The sequence below is a fragment of the Nymphalis io genome, chromosome 11 (assembly GCF_905147045.1).
Source record: "Nymphalis io chromosome 11, ilAglIoxx1.1, whole genome shotgun sequence".
NCBI classification, from domain to species: domain Eukaryota; kingdom Metazoa; phylum Arthropoda; class Insecta; order Lepidoptera; family Nymphalidae; genus Nymphalis; species Nymphalis io.
The window spans coordinates 8,362,401-8,375,680 of NC_065898.1; the positions used below are offsets into that span (position 1 = coordinate 8,362,401).

The 13,280-nt window shown below is 31.9% G+C and overlaps 1 protein-coding gene and 1 pseudogene across 1 annotated transcript; both read right to left on the reverse strand.

Annotated features, from left to right (window-relative positions):
* Positions 1-2,650: 2,650 nt before the first annotated feature.
* LOC126772052 (uncharacterized) lies at positions 2,651-4,003 on the reverse strand. The gene is made up of 2 exons (XM_050492230.1): positions 3,578-4,003; positions 2,651-2,770 (listed from the first exon to the last, which is right to left on the reverse strand). The coding sequence occupies exons 1-2, from the start codon at positions 3,773-3,775 to the stop codon at positions 2,651-2,653; spliced, it is 318 nt and encodes a 105-aa protein (XP_050348187.1). The 5' UTR covers positions 3,776-4,003.
* A 5,785-nt stretch (positions 4,004-9,788) lies between these two features.
* Positions 9,789-12,077, reverse strand: LOC126772053 (uncharacterized; annotated as a pseudogene).
* Between the last annotated feature and the right edge of the window lie 1,203 nt (positions 12,078-13,280).

The following is a 13,280-nucleotide window of genomic DNA, read 5'->3' on the forward strand; positions in this document are numbered from 1 at the left end:
TCGCTCTATTATTTCATACAGAGTGCTGTAAAGTATCTCTATCATGGCATTAACATTATTACAATTGGAAAATTTGTAATACCAATCCATATCACTTAATTCGTTACCAATCTCTGCATAATCAGCCTTATAAAAATTGTATCGTATACAGACTTTGGGTCGGATGTATGATATATGAGGATACGAGAGACTTATTAACAGATTAGGATGATACAGAATCAAATACGTACAATCATCACCTGCATTCCATTCAATAAGGCCCATATTAAAACCGCCTACTACTATTACATCATCAATTTGATTAGTAACAACATATATATTTTCAAAAAAAAATTTAGTATTTTCTACTTTTACCGGAGGTGGTAGGTATACAACACAAACACCGCCTTTTTTAACAGAATAATCACTGGTTATGTCTAATTTAACCCACATCATTTCATTGTCGGTCTCCCAATGACATACTCGGCAAGAAGAAATATCTTTAGATATAGTAATTAATACGCTTCCTCCGTCTTTTTTTGAGAGTTCTGAACAAAAACGATCCTTCCTGTACACTATATAGCGTGAATCAAACAGCTCATTACTAGAGATTGCGAAGTTCAACCATATTTCAGTAAAAATTACAACTTTATAATTAGAATTTAGGAAATTTTTTAGGATATCGTACGTTTTTGTTGCCTCTTACGTTTTGATAGTATATATCTAACATTTTGCTAACCCATAATACTCGTAGAAATAATGATGTTAGCTTATAAGCTTCAGACAATCTTCATTCTTGATTTGTTTTGCCTGGCTCAATTCATCCTTACGTACAAAACTTTTTCCATTTCTCACCCAAGTGAAGCGGTATTTCATTTCCTTGGCTCTAGTGTGTGTGGCTGCGTGAAGTGCTTTATTTTCTGGCGATAAATATTCCGAAACATATATAGGTTTACATGTCCCTCATTCCGAGGTGATGTGATTTAGTTTTTCTTTAGATTTTTTTTATTAAATTGAGCAACAACCGCTAACATCGCGTCTCGATGTCTTGCACTTTGTAGCTAGACGATGACTGATCGCGGTTTCTCGTTTTCGGTGTTTCGGTTAAATTGCGCAACTCTAGTAACATGTTTTATGTCGTCTTCCGTCAAAGGATTTACAATAACATTACTTATTGAACAATTACATTTGATAAATTTTCATTTCCATGCTCAGGAATACCATTTATCTCAACATTGCACTCTCTCATATGCACTTCAACAATATTTAATCTAGAGGTAAGGTCTTTTACAGAGGATTAAAGATTATCATTTTCACGTTTTAGTTGGTCAACAATGTTTAATTTTTTCTCAAGTTTTGATTTCATTTGCTCATACTGCGCATTAATAAAGTTAAGTGATTCACAAAAACCTTTTATTTGATCATTAATAGTATTTAGCTGCGTGGTTACTAAATTATGTATTGTTAAAGCTAAATCTTGCTGTATAATGTTACGAAGTTTACTTTCTGTGAGGTCTATATTATCGACTTTATATTGAGTATTGGTATATTGCGTTTGATTGATTGACTCAGCTTTTTACGTTTCGTAAAAAGCTTTCGTCCCTTTGTACTCAATTCATTTGTATTAGTTAATGATCGGTAGATAGTGAAATGCTTATAGCAAAACACCCACCACACAAAAAAGTCACACTGTTTTGTTCAGATTAGATTGTATAGTATGTTAACTTTACTAAAAACACAATTGTTTACTCTGTGAATATTGATTTAATTTATGTTATGATGTAATATTGATACAAATATATAATAATGATAATATTGGTTTCTTGGTCATGACATTTAAATTTGTACTTGATTAATTATTTTATCAAAAAAAAAAAAAACTATTAGTATATTTTATACTTTATTTAAAAGTAATTACATATTTTAATAGATTAACAAATGGTACAAATTAATAAAAGATCTTTGTCTCCTTAATCTCAAATATTCGGATTCGTCCGCTTCGCAGAAGATGGCGAGACGTTCTCTCGGTTTTGTTGTTCGTGCTTTTTTCTGTACCGTTGACGATTTCTATATAACTTTGCTTCGTCCGAACATTTTGTCGTAATAGAACTTCTGTAATTTTTTTAACACTAAGTCTCCGGACTACAAAAACATATTTTGTCATTTACTTAATTTTTTACTTTATGTTATCTGATTTTTTGTTAGATGGTATAATACAAAAAATATTCCATTTTCTTAATAAAATATCTAAAAAGTTAAAAGGTACAAAAGTTATGGGATTAAAATATGAATACCAACCTAACAATCCTTTTAGGAACATTGCACCTTTCAGCGACGGTGTTGACAATATCGTCTACTATTTACAATTAAATAATACAATTTTGCATTGAATGCAAGTATTACCTCTTGGTCGTCAGTTTGAGTTATTATATTATTATTACTTAGTGTGCTCTGACTTGGCATGGCTAATGATTGATTTGCGGCTGAAAAATAAAAGAAAATCTTGTTATATATGACTTAAATGGCTAAGAGTAAACCCATTACGACTGGCTATTGAATGTTCTATCATTCAGCATTGCATTGCTTCTTTCCTATTTTTGAAATTCTATTAACTGTCAAAAGGGAATACGTTATATTCAGGGGAAGGTAACCCAAAGCTAATATACCACTTTTAATCGTAACTTATTGACATAATTGTAAATGTTCGTCTCGTCGCTAAAGTGTGGGAAGTCCAATCGATTTCTGCCATTAGTCTGGCAGGCACGGTGACATTGCCGTTTCCAATTGAAACCTACGAATTTAAAATACTTTAAAAATTATATTGATTTCATTGTCAGTATAAGTAGGTAGTTGTTAATTTTTTTCATTATTTACTTATTTATGTTAGAATTTATATTAGTCAATACTGGCTTTTATTTATTGATAGATTATTTCCCTATAAATAGGTGATTAAGGTATTATATAGTCAGCACCTCATTACAGCGCCACATACAAAATAGACCATAGAATAAATATAATAGCTGTCTTTAAAATAATCGAGTATAATAATTTATTAAATATTTTGTATCGTAATTCATACTAAATAATAACTTTATAGTTTAATGTGTTTAAGCTTTTTAACAATACGTCAAGCGTTCTTTAAAAATAATTGCAATTCGTTTTTATTTAATCGTTTTGAAATTAAATTAGGACCATAGAAATTCTATAATTCAGTTGATTATGAGTCCTATGTAATATAAATACGTTTGTAGCCTTTGAGTTGTGAAAGCACATATTTAAAGATCCCGGATGGACCAATAATAATGTTGCTGGATTTTTTTTGAGAAATTGTCAGTAGCGGCTCGGACTTCCGAAGTTAGCAGTTTTAACACCCTTGCCTCGGAAAGCACGAAAGCCTTTAGATCTGCACCTGGTCTCTTTCAGTAAATTACTTTTACCCATTGGACGCCAGTGATAGAGAGATACGTTATATATTCTGTGCTAATATTAAAGTCTATTTGGATCATTAGGTCAAGTTTACGTCGAACTTTAGAGGTAATTAAATTTTATATACTTAACTACTTATGTATACACATGAATAATATATAAACATACAAACCATATCAACATTGTTAACCGACAATGGCAAACATGCGTTAGTAGTCTGCGCTGATACTCTACGTATTTTTAAGCCACCAGCCATCTCATCCATTTCGAGCTCAACACTTGACGTATTTTGAAGAACAATGGTCGGTTCTTCTACTGCTAAAATCTCTTCATTCTCATCTAGTCCTTGATCTTCAGATGTCCTATCCATTATTGATCGACTTTCATTTTTTTCGGAATTATATAATACGGCTAGGACCTGCTGGTACAAGTGTTTTAATGCCGTTTCCAGTTCTTCTAAATTGACAATTGAAGGATAATCGAGAACAGGATCGGTCTGCGTTCCTTGATCGAATGTCAGTTTAAGATTCTGAACGTTCCTCTGATTTGCGGCTGAAAAATAAAAGAAAATCTTGTTATTTATGACTTAAATGGCTAAGAGTAAACCTATTATGACTGGCTTAATAGAACATTCAGCATTGCATTGCTTCTTTCCTATTTTTGATTTTCTATTGTCAAAAGGGAATACGTTATATACAGGAGAAGGTAACCCAAAGCTAATATACCACTTTTAATCGTAACCTATTGACATAATTGTAAATGTTTGAATCAGTACTGTAACTCGGCGGCCGACCAATCATCGTCAGTTGGCTGGCTCGCCTAGCGTTGAAAGTTTTCAAGGTAAAACAAAAAACTTTTTAATTTAATTTAATCGTATATTTCGAACACTTAGTCTTTTACTATATCTATACCTATATATATATAATAAAATGTAACTGATCACTGTCTGTACATGGAAGATATTTGAGTAAAACTATTATCGTGGGCCTTAAGGTTTACGCGTTCTTTCCCGATGAGCTCACTTTTTACACACAATCAATGCATGACAAAATAATATTGTTTACGATTTCGCAGAAGATTATTATTTTTAAATATTTAAGCACATCTGTTATTTGTCGATACATTTGTATGTGGTATACATACTTAATAATTATACAACTTTTTGAAGAACTCAAATACTAACTAGTACCTCGGTAGGTATATATTAAACATAGGTACTCCATTTATATATTTTATATACGAGGATATAGTAAAGATTAAAAAAACCGTATTGATTAATGTGAGATTGCTTCTGTCGAAAAATAAATGCTTCAAAAATGTATACTACGACGCGATCTCGATATCGATATACGATCTTCTTACAATTTATTATATTCATAAAATATACGAGATTTTATAAGTCTTAATAACTATAAGGCTGGTCACAGTTAAAGAAATTTAGGCTTAGATATATAATGACCGTTTTTACAGTTATATGATTCACCTAAATTAAGCTAGGTGGCTCGCTTGAAAATTTTTAAATTATTTTTTACAAATTTTCGCCCGTGTATTCAAGGGAGGTATATAAGTTATAAATATAGTATAGTTCAGTCAGTAATAGTGTCGTTATAATATTCTAATAATATTTTACTTCAGTTATTATTTGATCTAAAACATTTGAGAAATGCATCGGTTGCGTACTGTCTCATGTGTAACGAAATCTTTTGTTTGATATTTATTGGGAGACAAATGTCGGGTACTTAGGTATCCTTAGTTCAAAAGAAACCATTTTAGTTATATCGTTACCTGCGTGGCGACGCCAATAGATCTTGTTTCGACTGTTAAAATTTAAACGTTATAAATTAAAATTAATCCTTATTCAGATTTCTTATCTATCTATAATAATAAGCTATCACTTACAAGTATTTTCGTAATTACCTTGACGGGGGCTGTTGTGCAGCTCAGCTGAAATGAATTGCAATTTAAAATAAATAAATATTTCTTAATAAATGCTCACTAAGAAACAGTAAAATTATCGATTCGATTTTGTTTAGTAGTTACAGTTCAAATAAGAATCCGATAGCAATTGTCAGCAGTTATTCAAAGTACCGTGCTTTTAAATTGTCAATTCCAGGTATAAAATATAAGGTACATGTTTTGGGCTAAACTCGGTCGCTAAGCATTACTTTGTATAACAAGGAAACCTCAATAAACCTATTGTTTATTTCCTTATCCTATTGGATGCTCTTTTCTAGAACCAATGTTTTTACCTGTATCTTTTTAAACTAGTATTATACTAAAGTTGTACTAAGCAATATAACCGATTAAGTCCAAATACAGTTAAATAAAATCATTTTCTGAAATGTTTGTTAACCCATATTATACAAATTTCATTATTTAGTAATTATATTTTGTCTGAAAAAATACATGTTTAATATAATATTTTCATTAAATCTATTAACAATAAATTTTGAACGCAAACATTTATTAATTAAAGAACTAAATTTAAGCGGGTGGCCTAGCCTATAAGGTCATGATTATTTTATGTTATGTGGGTAATTGGAATGTCGAAGAGACTTCACCTAGTTCCCATTAAATTTTAGTCTATTTTTTAAAACATTTGCAAAATAAAATTAAAAATAATGAGGTCTCGTTGCATACCACTTTTTTATCCCTGGACATATTTCTATATTTAAAAATAGTGAATTAAATCTTTTCACGATCTAGTAAATCACTAATAAACAATAAAAATTTAATATTTGTTCGTTTCATAATAAATACAAATTATATAAATGTATATTAAATCATCTCGCATGAGCATATATAGAACTTGCGAGGCGAAAAGGTTTTCTACGGAAAGCACAACGGAACCTTAAAATCGAATCAATATAGATTTAGCATGTTTTTATAGAAAATTGGCAACAGTTTATATTAAATGAGTTTTGGATTTTTTTACAAATAATGTAAAATTTTCATTAGTATTCTCAAAAAATCCACTATGGCATTTTGATTAAGCAAAGACAGTTATTAATTTTAATGTATCCAAACATTTTAGATCTGATCTAAATATATTATCTTCTTTTGTGAAATAATTTTTTATAGCCTTCAGGTAATTTCCTATCTACTTTCATTGTCCAGTATCCTAAAAGGGAACATAAAAATTACGACTATAGTTACTTATTGTCTTTGAAACAATTAATGTTTAAGCGCTTTACTGCTGTATTATTTTAGACTTATCTTGTACATTTTCTGGGCAATTAGAAATCTTTAAAATCCTAATATTATGAATAAAATTTATTGAAGTTGTAAAATGTTACTATTTATAAAATATATTTTCTTCATCTTCAATCGCTTTTGTTATCTTAAGGAGATAATCTTAAAACAGGGTTAGGAGGCTTTAGACATTATTAGACAACATTAAGAATTTTGTTATTGAATAAAGACTTATTTCTTACCAATCGAATTATTTCTTTATAAAATGGAACCTTACACATATTTTTCTGTCTCTCGATCTAGACTTTACATATAAGTTTTTTTTTAAATTATAGCACTAAGATATTTATTAAAATACTGACACGCACTAAGCTCTTCGATCTTACTTCGAAAACTCTAAAGTTTGACGTAAACTTGACCTAATGATCCAAATAGACTAATATTAATTACGATACAAAATATTTAATAAATTATTATACTCGATTATTTATAGACAGCGATTTTATTTATTCTATGGTCTATATTGTGTGTGACTCTGTTATGTGGTGCTAACAATATAATACCTTAATCACCTACTTATATGGAAAAAATCAATCAATAAATAAGGCTTTTATTGCCTTATATAAATTCTAACATAAATAACGAAAAAAATTAACAACTACCTACTTATACTGACAATGAAATCACCGTGCCTGCCAGACTAATGGCAGAAAACGATTCGACTTCCCACACTTCAGCGACGAGACAATTGTTGCAAGCCGTCTTTCCTAGAAGGTAACTACTAATTCCCGTTAACATTTAAATAGAAATTAATCAAGTGCATTCCTTCTTACATTGTCCTTGTATTATGCTTTGTTTTAAATTTTGTAACCCTAAAAATTTTAATTTTTCAATATTTTAATTTTATTAAAATATTGTATTTATTTTACCTAACCTAACCGGTTTATAAAATAAATTACGGTTATCGAATCGGCATTCATTGTTTCGACATTTATTATCTATGCTGTTTGAGAGATGGCAGCACTACGTTGTTCGCCGGTCAAACATCTTTTTGATCGTTGAGCAAGCGCCGGTCGCTTACCGATGCCTGTCAGTTTAAACGATTAAATATATTCCTTTTTGTAAGTATATTCGTTGAATATACGTCATCTACTTTGTAAAACTTATTTAAGAGGTTCGAGTTACCAAGCCGTAAGTAAAACACATTGTATTCGTTTAGTCGAGGCATATTATTTGTTATTTGAGTAGTATTTAATCGATTCTTCGTTTAATTCCAGTCTTTGTATCGAAACCGTGCCTCTTGCAATATAAGTCATATATTGCCTTATTTCTACATATTTAAACACTCCTGAGGTGAGTTGATGCATAAATTACATTCAATTCAATATATCACGTGGTTCAATATTTATTTTTATCAATTTCTTAATATTTTGTTCAAAAACTGAACATAGACCTTGTCAATGTACTAGCTGACCTGGGTCGAATCCTAATGTGATTCGAATTGTTTAAAAGCTTTGTTCCATTAAATTAAGTATAGTTCATGCTTTCTAATAATATTTTATTGCTAATTAAGCAATAATTTGCCATATTCTGACACTTTAAAAGTTAACTTTAAGAACCTCAATTGTTTAGGTTATTACTTGATTTTATTAACTTATTTTTCTTTGTACCTGTGTCTAGGGCATTCTTAGGACCTTCTTAGTATTTATGCAAGATAGGTAATAAGTTGTTTTGTTCACAGGGAGTGTTTATTTTTCTTTAATTTTATATATACTTTGTATATTGCATTACAAAGTAATATAATATTTTTCGGTGAACTCAACCTAGGAATTGTGGCTGATTTGGGGCTGTTGGAGGCTCCGCTGTTTTGTGAAGGAGAGGCTGCTTGTCCTGTGGCCTGCTGTTACTGCTGGTGCTTTTTGCTGCTTCGCACTGCTTTTATTTATTTGTTCACTCATTGTGACAATGCGTTCGGGGTTTGCACTATCCTGCTTATTTCTTTATTTAAGTCTATTACTTAATTTTAACCGATGCCAACTCGCCTACAACTAACTTGTAATATTTTATTGCACGAATGTTAACTTAATTGACCAGATGCTGTCAAGGGCCCACCCCCTGATTTTTTATGTTGTAAATTTTATAATTAAAATTTTATAATCTTTATGATCAGTTTTATTAATGTAACGGTAACTTGGTGGAACGAACACCGTGACAATATTCTTAGTGAAATTAAAATACATTAAAAAAATATAATTTAATTATTAACGTATTAATAATCGAGATTAATATTTGAAAGCATTGTCCGATTTATTTCCATTTAGATTAAAACTTTAATAAAATATGGTACGTAAACGAACCTTTACGTCTTATAAATATCGTTGTTTGACTGTCATTGATGTAATAGCCAAATATAGAACAAATATTTAGGCGATCGTCGATTTACGTTTACCTATTTACAGAATAAATAAATGTACCTTGAGATGTAAAAACATTACTCGGAACAGATTATACATTAATTTAAAAAATGTCCCTAATAAAAGATGTTGATTCTTATACACGTTTAAGGCTGCCTGTCCACCGTAGCGGAGCGAGGCAGCGGAGCGGAGTAACAGAGTAATGCGGAGCGGAGTTGCAGTCTGTGTATGTCCACCAGAGCGGAGCTAGAAAGTAATGCGGAGCGGAGTTGCGGACTATTTTTCATACGCGGGGATATGAGTACGCGACGAGTTATTTCGAGCTCTCGGCGGCAAGCGATTGATTTAGTGCTACGCGAAATGTCAGTGACAGCAGACATGTTGTCGAAACAGTTAATACGTTATTACTTTACATTACTCGAGGCAGAAGAGTTGGAGTCAGAAGAAACAGAATTATATACCATTTGAACAATTCTATAAGGAAACATAGATTTTGGTTAAGAAATCATATCAAACATCGTTCAGAACACAGTGAATATTTTACCTTTTTCCAAACTGCTGATGAAGAAACATTCGAAAATTCTTATAGAGCTTTAAGATGTACTTTTCATGAACTTAATGAAGTTCATGAAAACTCTGATAGAACCATATATTCGGAAACAAGACACAAATTACAGGAAATCAATCAGTAGCTGTGAAAGATTAGCAGTGTGTTTAAAGTAAGTACACATTTAGAAGTCAAAATAACTTTTATTTTACTAAAAATCATAATCCATCTCACATTCTCGCATTTTCATTGGCTCCTGTTCGCTCTAATACAGATGTGTCTATGTCCTGGATTGTTTGAATTTGTGAAGCGCTAGGAGTATCAGTACTAGTGTTGATATTAATTAGAGCACTAGGAGTATTGCTACTAGTGTTGATATTATTTGGAGCACTAGGAGTATCGATACTAGTTTCGATATCATTTGGAGCAGTAGGAGTATCGATACTAGTTTCGATATCACTTGGAGCAGTAGGAGTATCGACACTAGTGTTAACATTTTCGGGAGTAGGTGTTGATCCTGTAGAATAACCATAATTATTTGGAGAATACCAATTATTTTGAAGATTACTTTCTTCAGCTAATATTACCGCATTAAAGCAGGATTTTTTAATTTGAAGTTGTAAATAATACGGTAGTTTTTTCGTCGACGCAGCCAAATTAAAAAAAAATAGTCTATTTCATCGTATTTATTACTGGCTGACATCATATTTTTAAGTTCTATCCGTTCTCGTTCTAACAGTTCACGACGTTCTTGATTTTTTTTCAATAGATCTAGAATTTCATCATTCTTTCTTTTTTTGGATGTGGACGGGAGAGGCTCAAGAGCTGTTGAATTATTAGGAACACCAACAGAAGGAAGACTATTTGAATTTGACGGCAACAAATTGCATGAATCCCGTGAACTCTCATCAATGGTATTTGGTGGATTTGAAGATGACCGGTCTCTGTTGCACATGTAAGGCAACAGAAACGACATGGCTTTCTGATATTTCCATTCTTTTTGTTGTTTTCTAGCCTGTCCACTCCGTGTTGCATTTTGTCTTTTTAAGGCATCTCGATGGTTATCTCTTAGTTGTTTCCATCGCGATTTTGCAGTTTTCACTGAAACAGTTAACATACACAATGTATTCTATGGTCTATTTATAAAAAAATAATAGATGCACATACGTTACGTATAATTAAATAGGTTTATTTTTAGGTATTTAGCAACCGGTCAGTCATTTACAACGATGGGAGAGAATTTTAAAATTGGATTGAAAAGTGTATCGAGAATAGTTGATGAGGTTTGTGATGCTTTATGGAATGTATTGCAACCTCTTGTTATGCCGCAACCAACCGAAAAGGACTGGAAAGAAATCGCAAAAGATTTTGATGAACTATGGCAATTTAAAAATTGTGCAGGTGCTCTTGATGGCAAGCACGTATACATCAAGGCTCCCTCGAAAACTGGGTCCTCGTTTTTCAACTACAAAAAGAGGTTTTCTGTAGTATTGATGTGTTTAGCTGATGCCAGAAGAAAAATCATTATGATTGATGTGGGCTCTATGGGGAGATTTTCTGACGCAGGAATTTTTGATAACAGCGTTTTCGGGAAAAGTCTAAAAGAGAAGAGATTAAATTTACCTGCGCCGGCACCATTGTATCAAGGTGGCGCAAAAATTCCGTTCGTATTCATAGGAGACGAAGCTTTCCCATTAATTGAAAATTTTATGAGGCCATACCCACGTGATAAGACTAAACACAGAAAGAAAAATATTTAATTACCGATTATCTAGAGCACGTCGCATTGTTGAGGCAACTTTCGGTGTATTGACGAGAAAATGGTACGTGTATCGTAAAGACTTCGAATGCAAAATAGAAACAGTTGACAAGGCAATAAAAGCAACATGTGTTTTGCACATTTTTTTAATTCAAAGACAACCAGATTATATAAACAATATTGAAAGTAACATGGAGCAAACATTATTATCTGTTGATGATATTACAGAAACACAACATTCTAGTAACGATGGATATGAAGTTCGCGAAATGTATTGTTCATACTTCAATAATCAGGGGAAGGTTCCATGGCAAGATTCTAGAATTTTGAAAAGAATCTCTAATCAGTAATATGGTTTAGGTATCGGATATTATTTAGGTATTCTTCAGTTAAATAAAAAAAATTATAGTTTAGTTAGCATCATATTTTAACTCGACTTGTATGGCACTGAGCATCTTTTGTTTAAATGATCGAAAAAATATATGAACATACGCCTACTAGAGGGTATTATAGAATAACCGTAACAGCCTGTGAATGTCCCACTGCTGGGCTAAAGGCCTCCTCTCCTCTTTTTTGAGGAGAAGGTTATAGAATAAAGATTTATAATATTACTTACCATGCGATATTTTTGTTTCAATGATTATTTGGTTCCACGCAGCATCTTTTGTTTCATTGCATTTGTAAAATTCTGAAGACGTGTTCCAAATGCACGGAAACTTTTTCACACTATCGATAAGTTTTTCATCCATTTTCTTCACTACGTCGTCCACAAATGCACTAGTCAGACTACGCTGGTCACTGGCACACTGCGGGGCGCGAGCGCAGCCCGCACTCGCTTCCCCGCTCCACTTCCCCGCTCCGCTTCCCCGCTCCGCCACCCTACTCCGCATCTCCGCTCCGCTTACCGGTTTTGTATGAATTTTTAAACAAGTTCGCAATTCCCTGTTCACTAAAGAGGAGCGGAGATTTTGTGCAATCTTATTGGTTAATATTTATCCGTTTCTCCGCTCCGCTGCCTCGCTCCGCTCCGGTGAACAGGCAGCCATAATATTCAAGATGTAGGATATAATTAGTGTCACTTTGCCTCAAACTGAAAACTATTCTGCGACACCAAATGGTAAAATAAAGGATATTAATAAAAATGATTAAATTAAAAATAAAACTCTTTATAATTCTAGCTACTCATTCCTTAACTGGAAAGCAAGCACCGGCGTTTGTGAACAAACCACCGAAAAAGCAATTGGGCCCCAAATTAGTAGACGATATTGTCAACACCGTCGCTGAAAAGTGCAATGTTCCTAAAAGGATTAGGTTGGTATTCATATTTTAATCCCATAACTTTTGTACCTTTCAACTTTTTAATTTTAAGATATTTTATTAATGGAATATTTTTGTGTTATACCATCTAACAAAAGAAACAGATAACATAAAACTAATTATTAGAATTAATTAAGTAAATGAAAAAATATGTTTTTGTAGTCCGAAGACTGTGTTAATAAAATTACAGGAGCGCCATTACGACGAAATGTTCGGACGAAGCAAAGTTATATAAAAATCGTCAAAGGTTCAGAAAAAGCACGAACAACAAAACTGAGAGAACGTTCCGCCATCTTCTGAGAAGCGGACGAATCCACCACAGTTGAGATTAAAGAGACAAAGATCTAATATCAATTTGTACCATTTATTAATCAATTAAAATATGTAATTACTTTTAAATAAAGTATAAAATATACTAATAGCTTTTTTGACAAAATAATAAATCAAGTTTAAATTTAAATGTCATGACCAAAAAACTGCGGTTAACTGTAGCTATGTATATGAAAATAAAGCATAACGGTATCTTAGTTTTTTTTGCTCATTTATCAAACATTGTAAAGCAGTGTGATGGATTAATCTTGAAACTTTCTCTGTATAAAAAGAGTCGTACGTACTTAGTTACTTAACTCAAAATAATATTAAAATT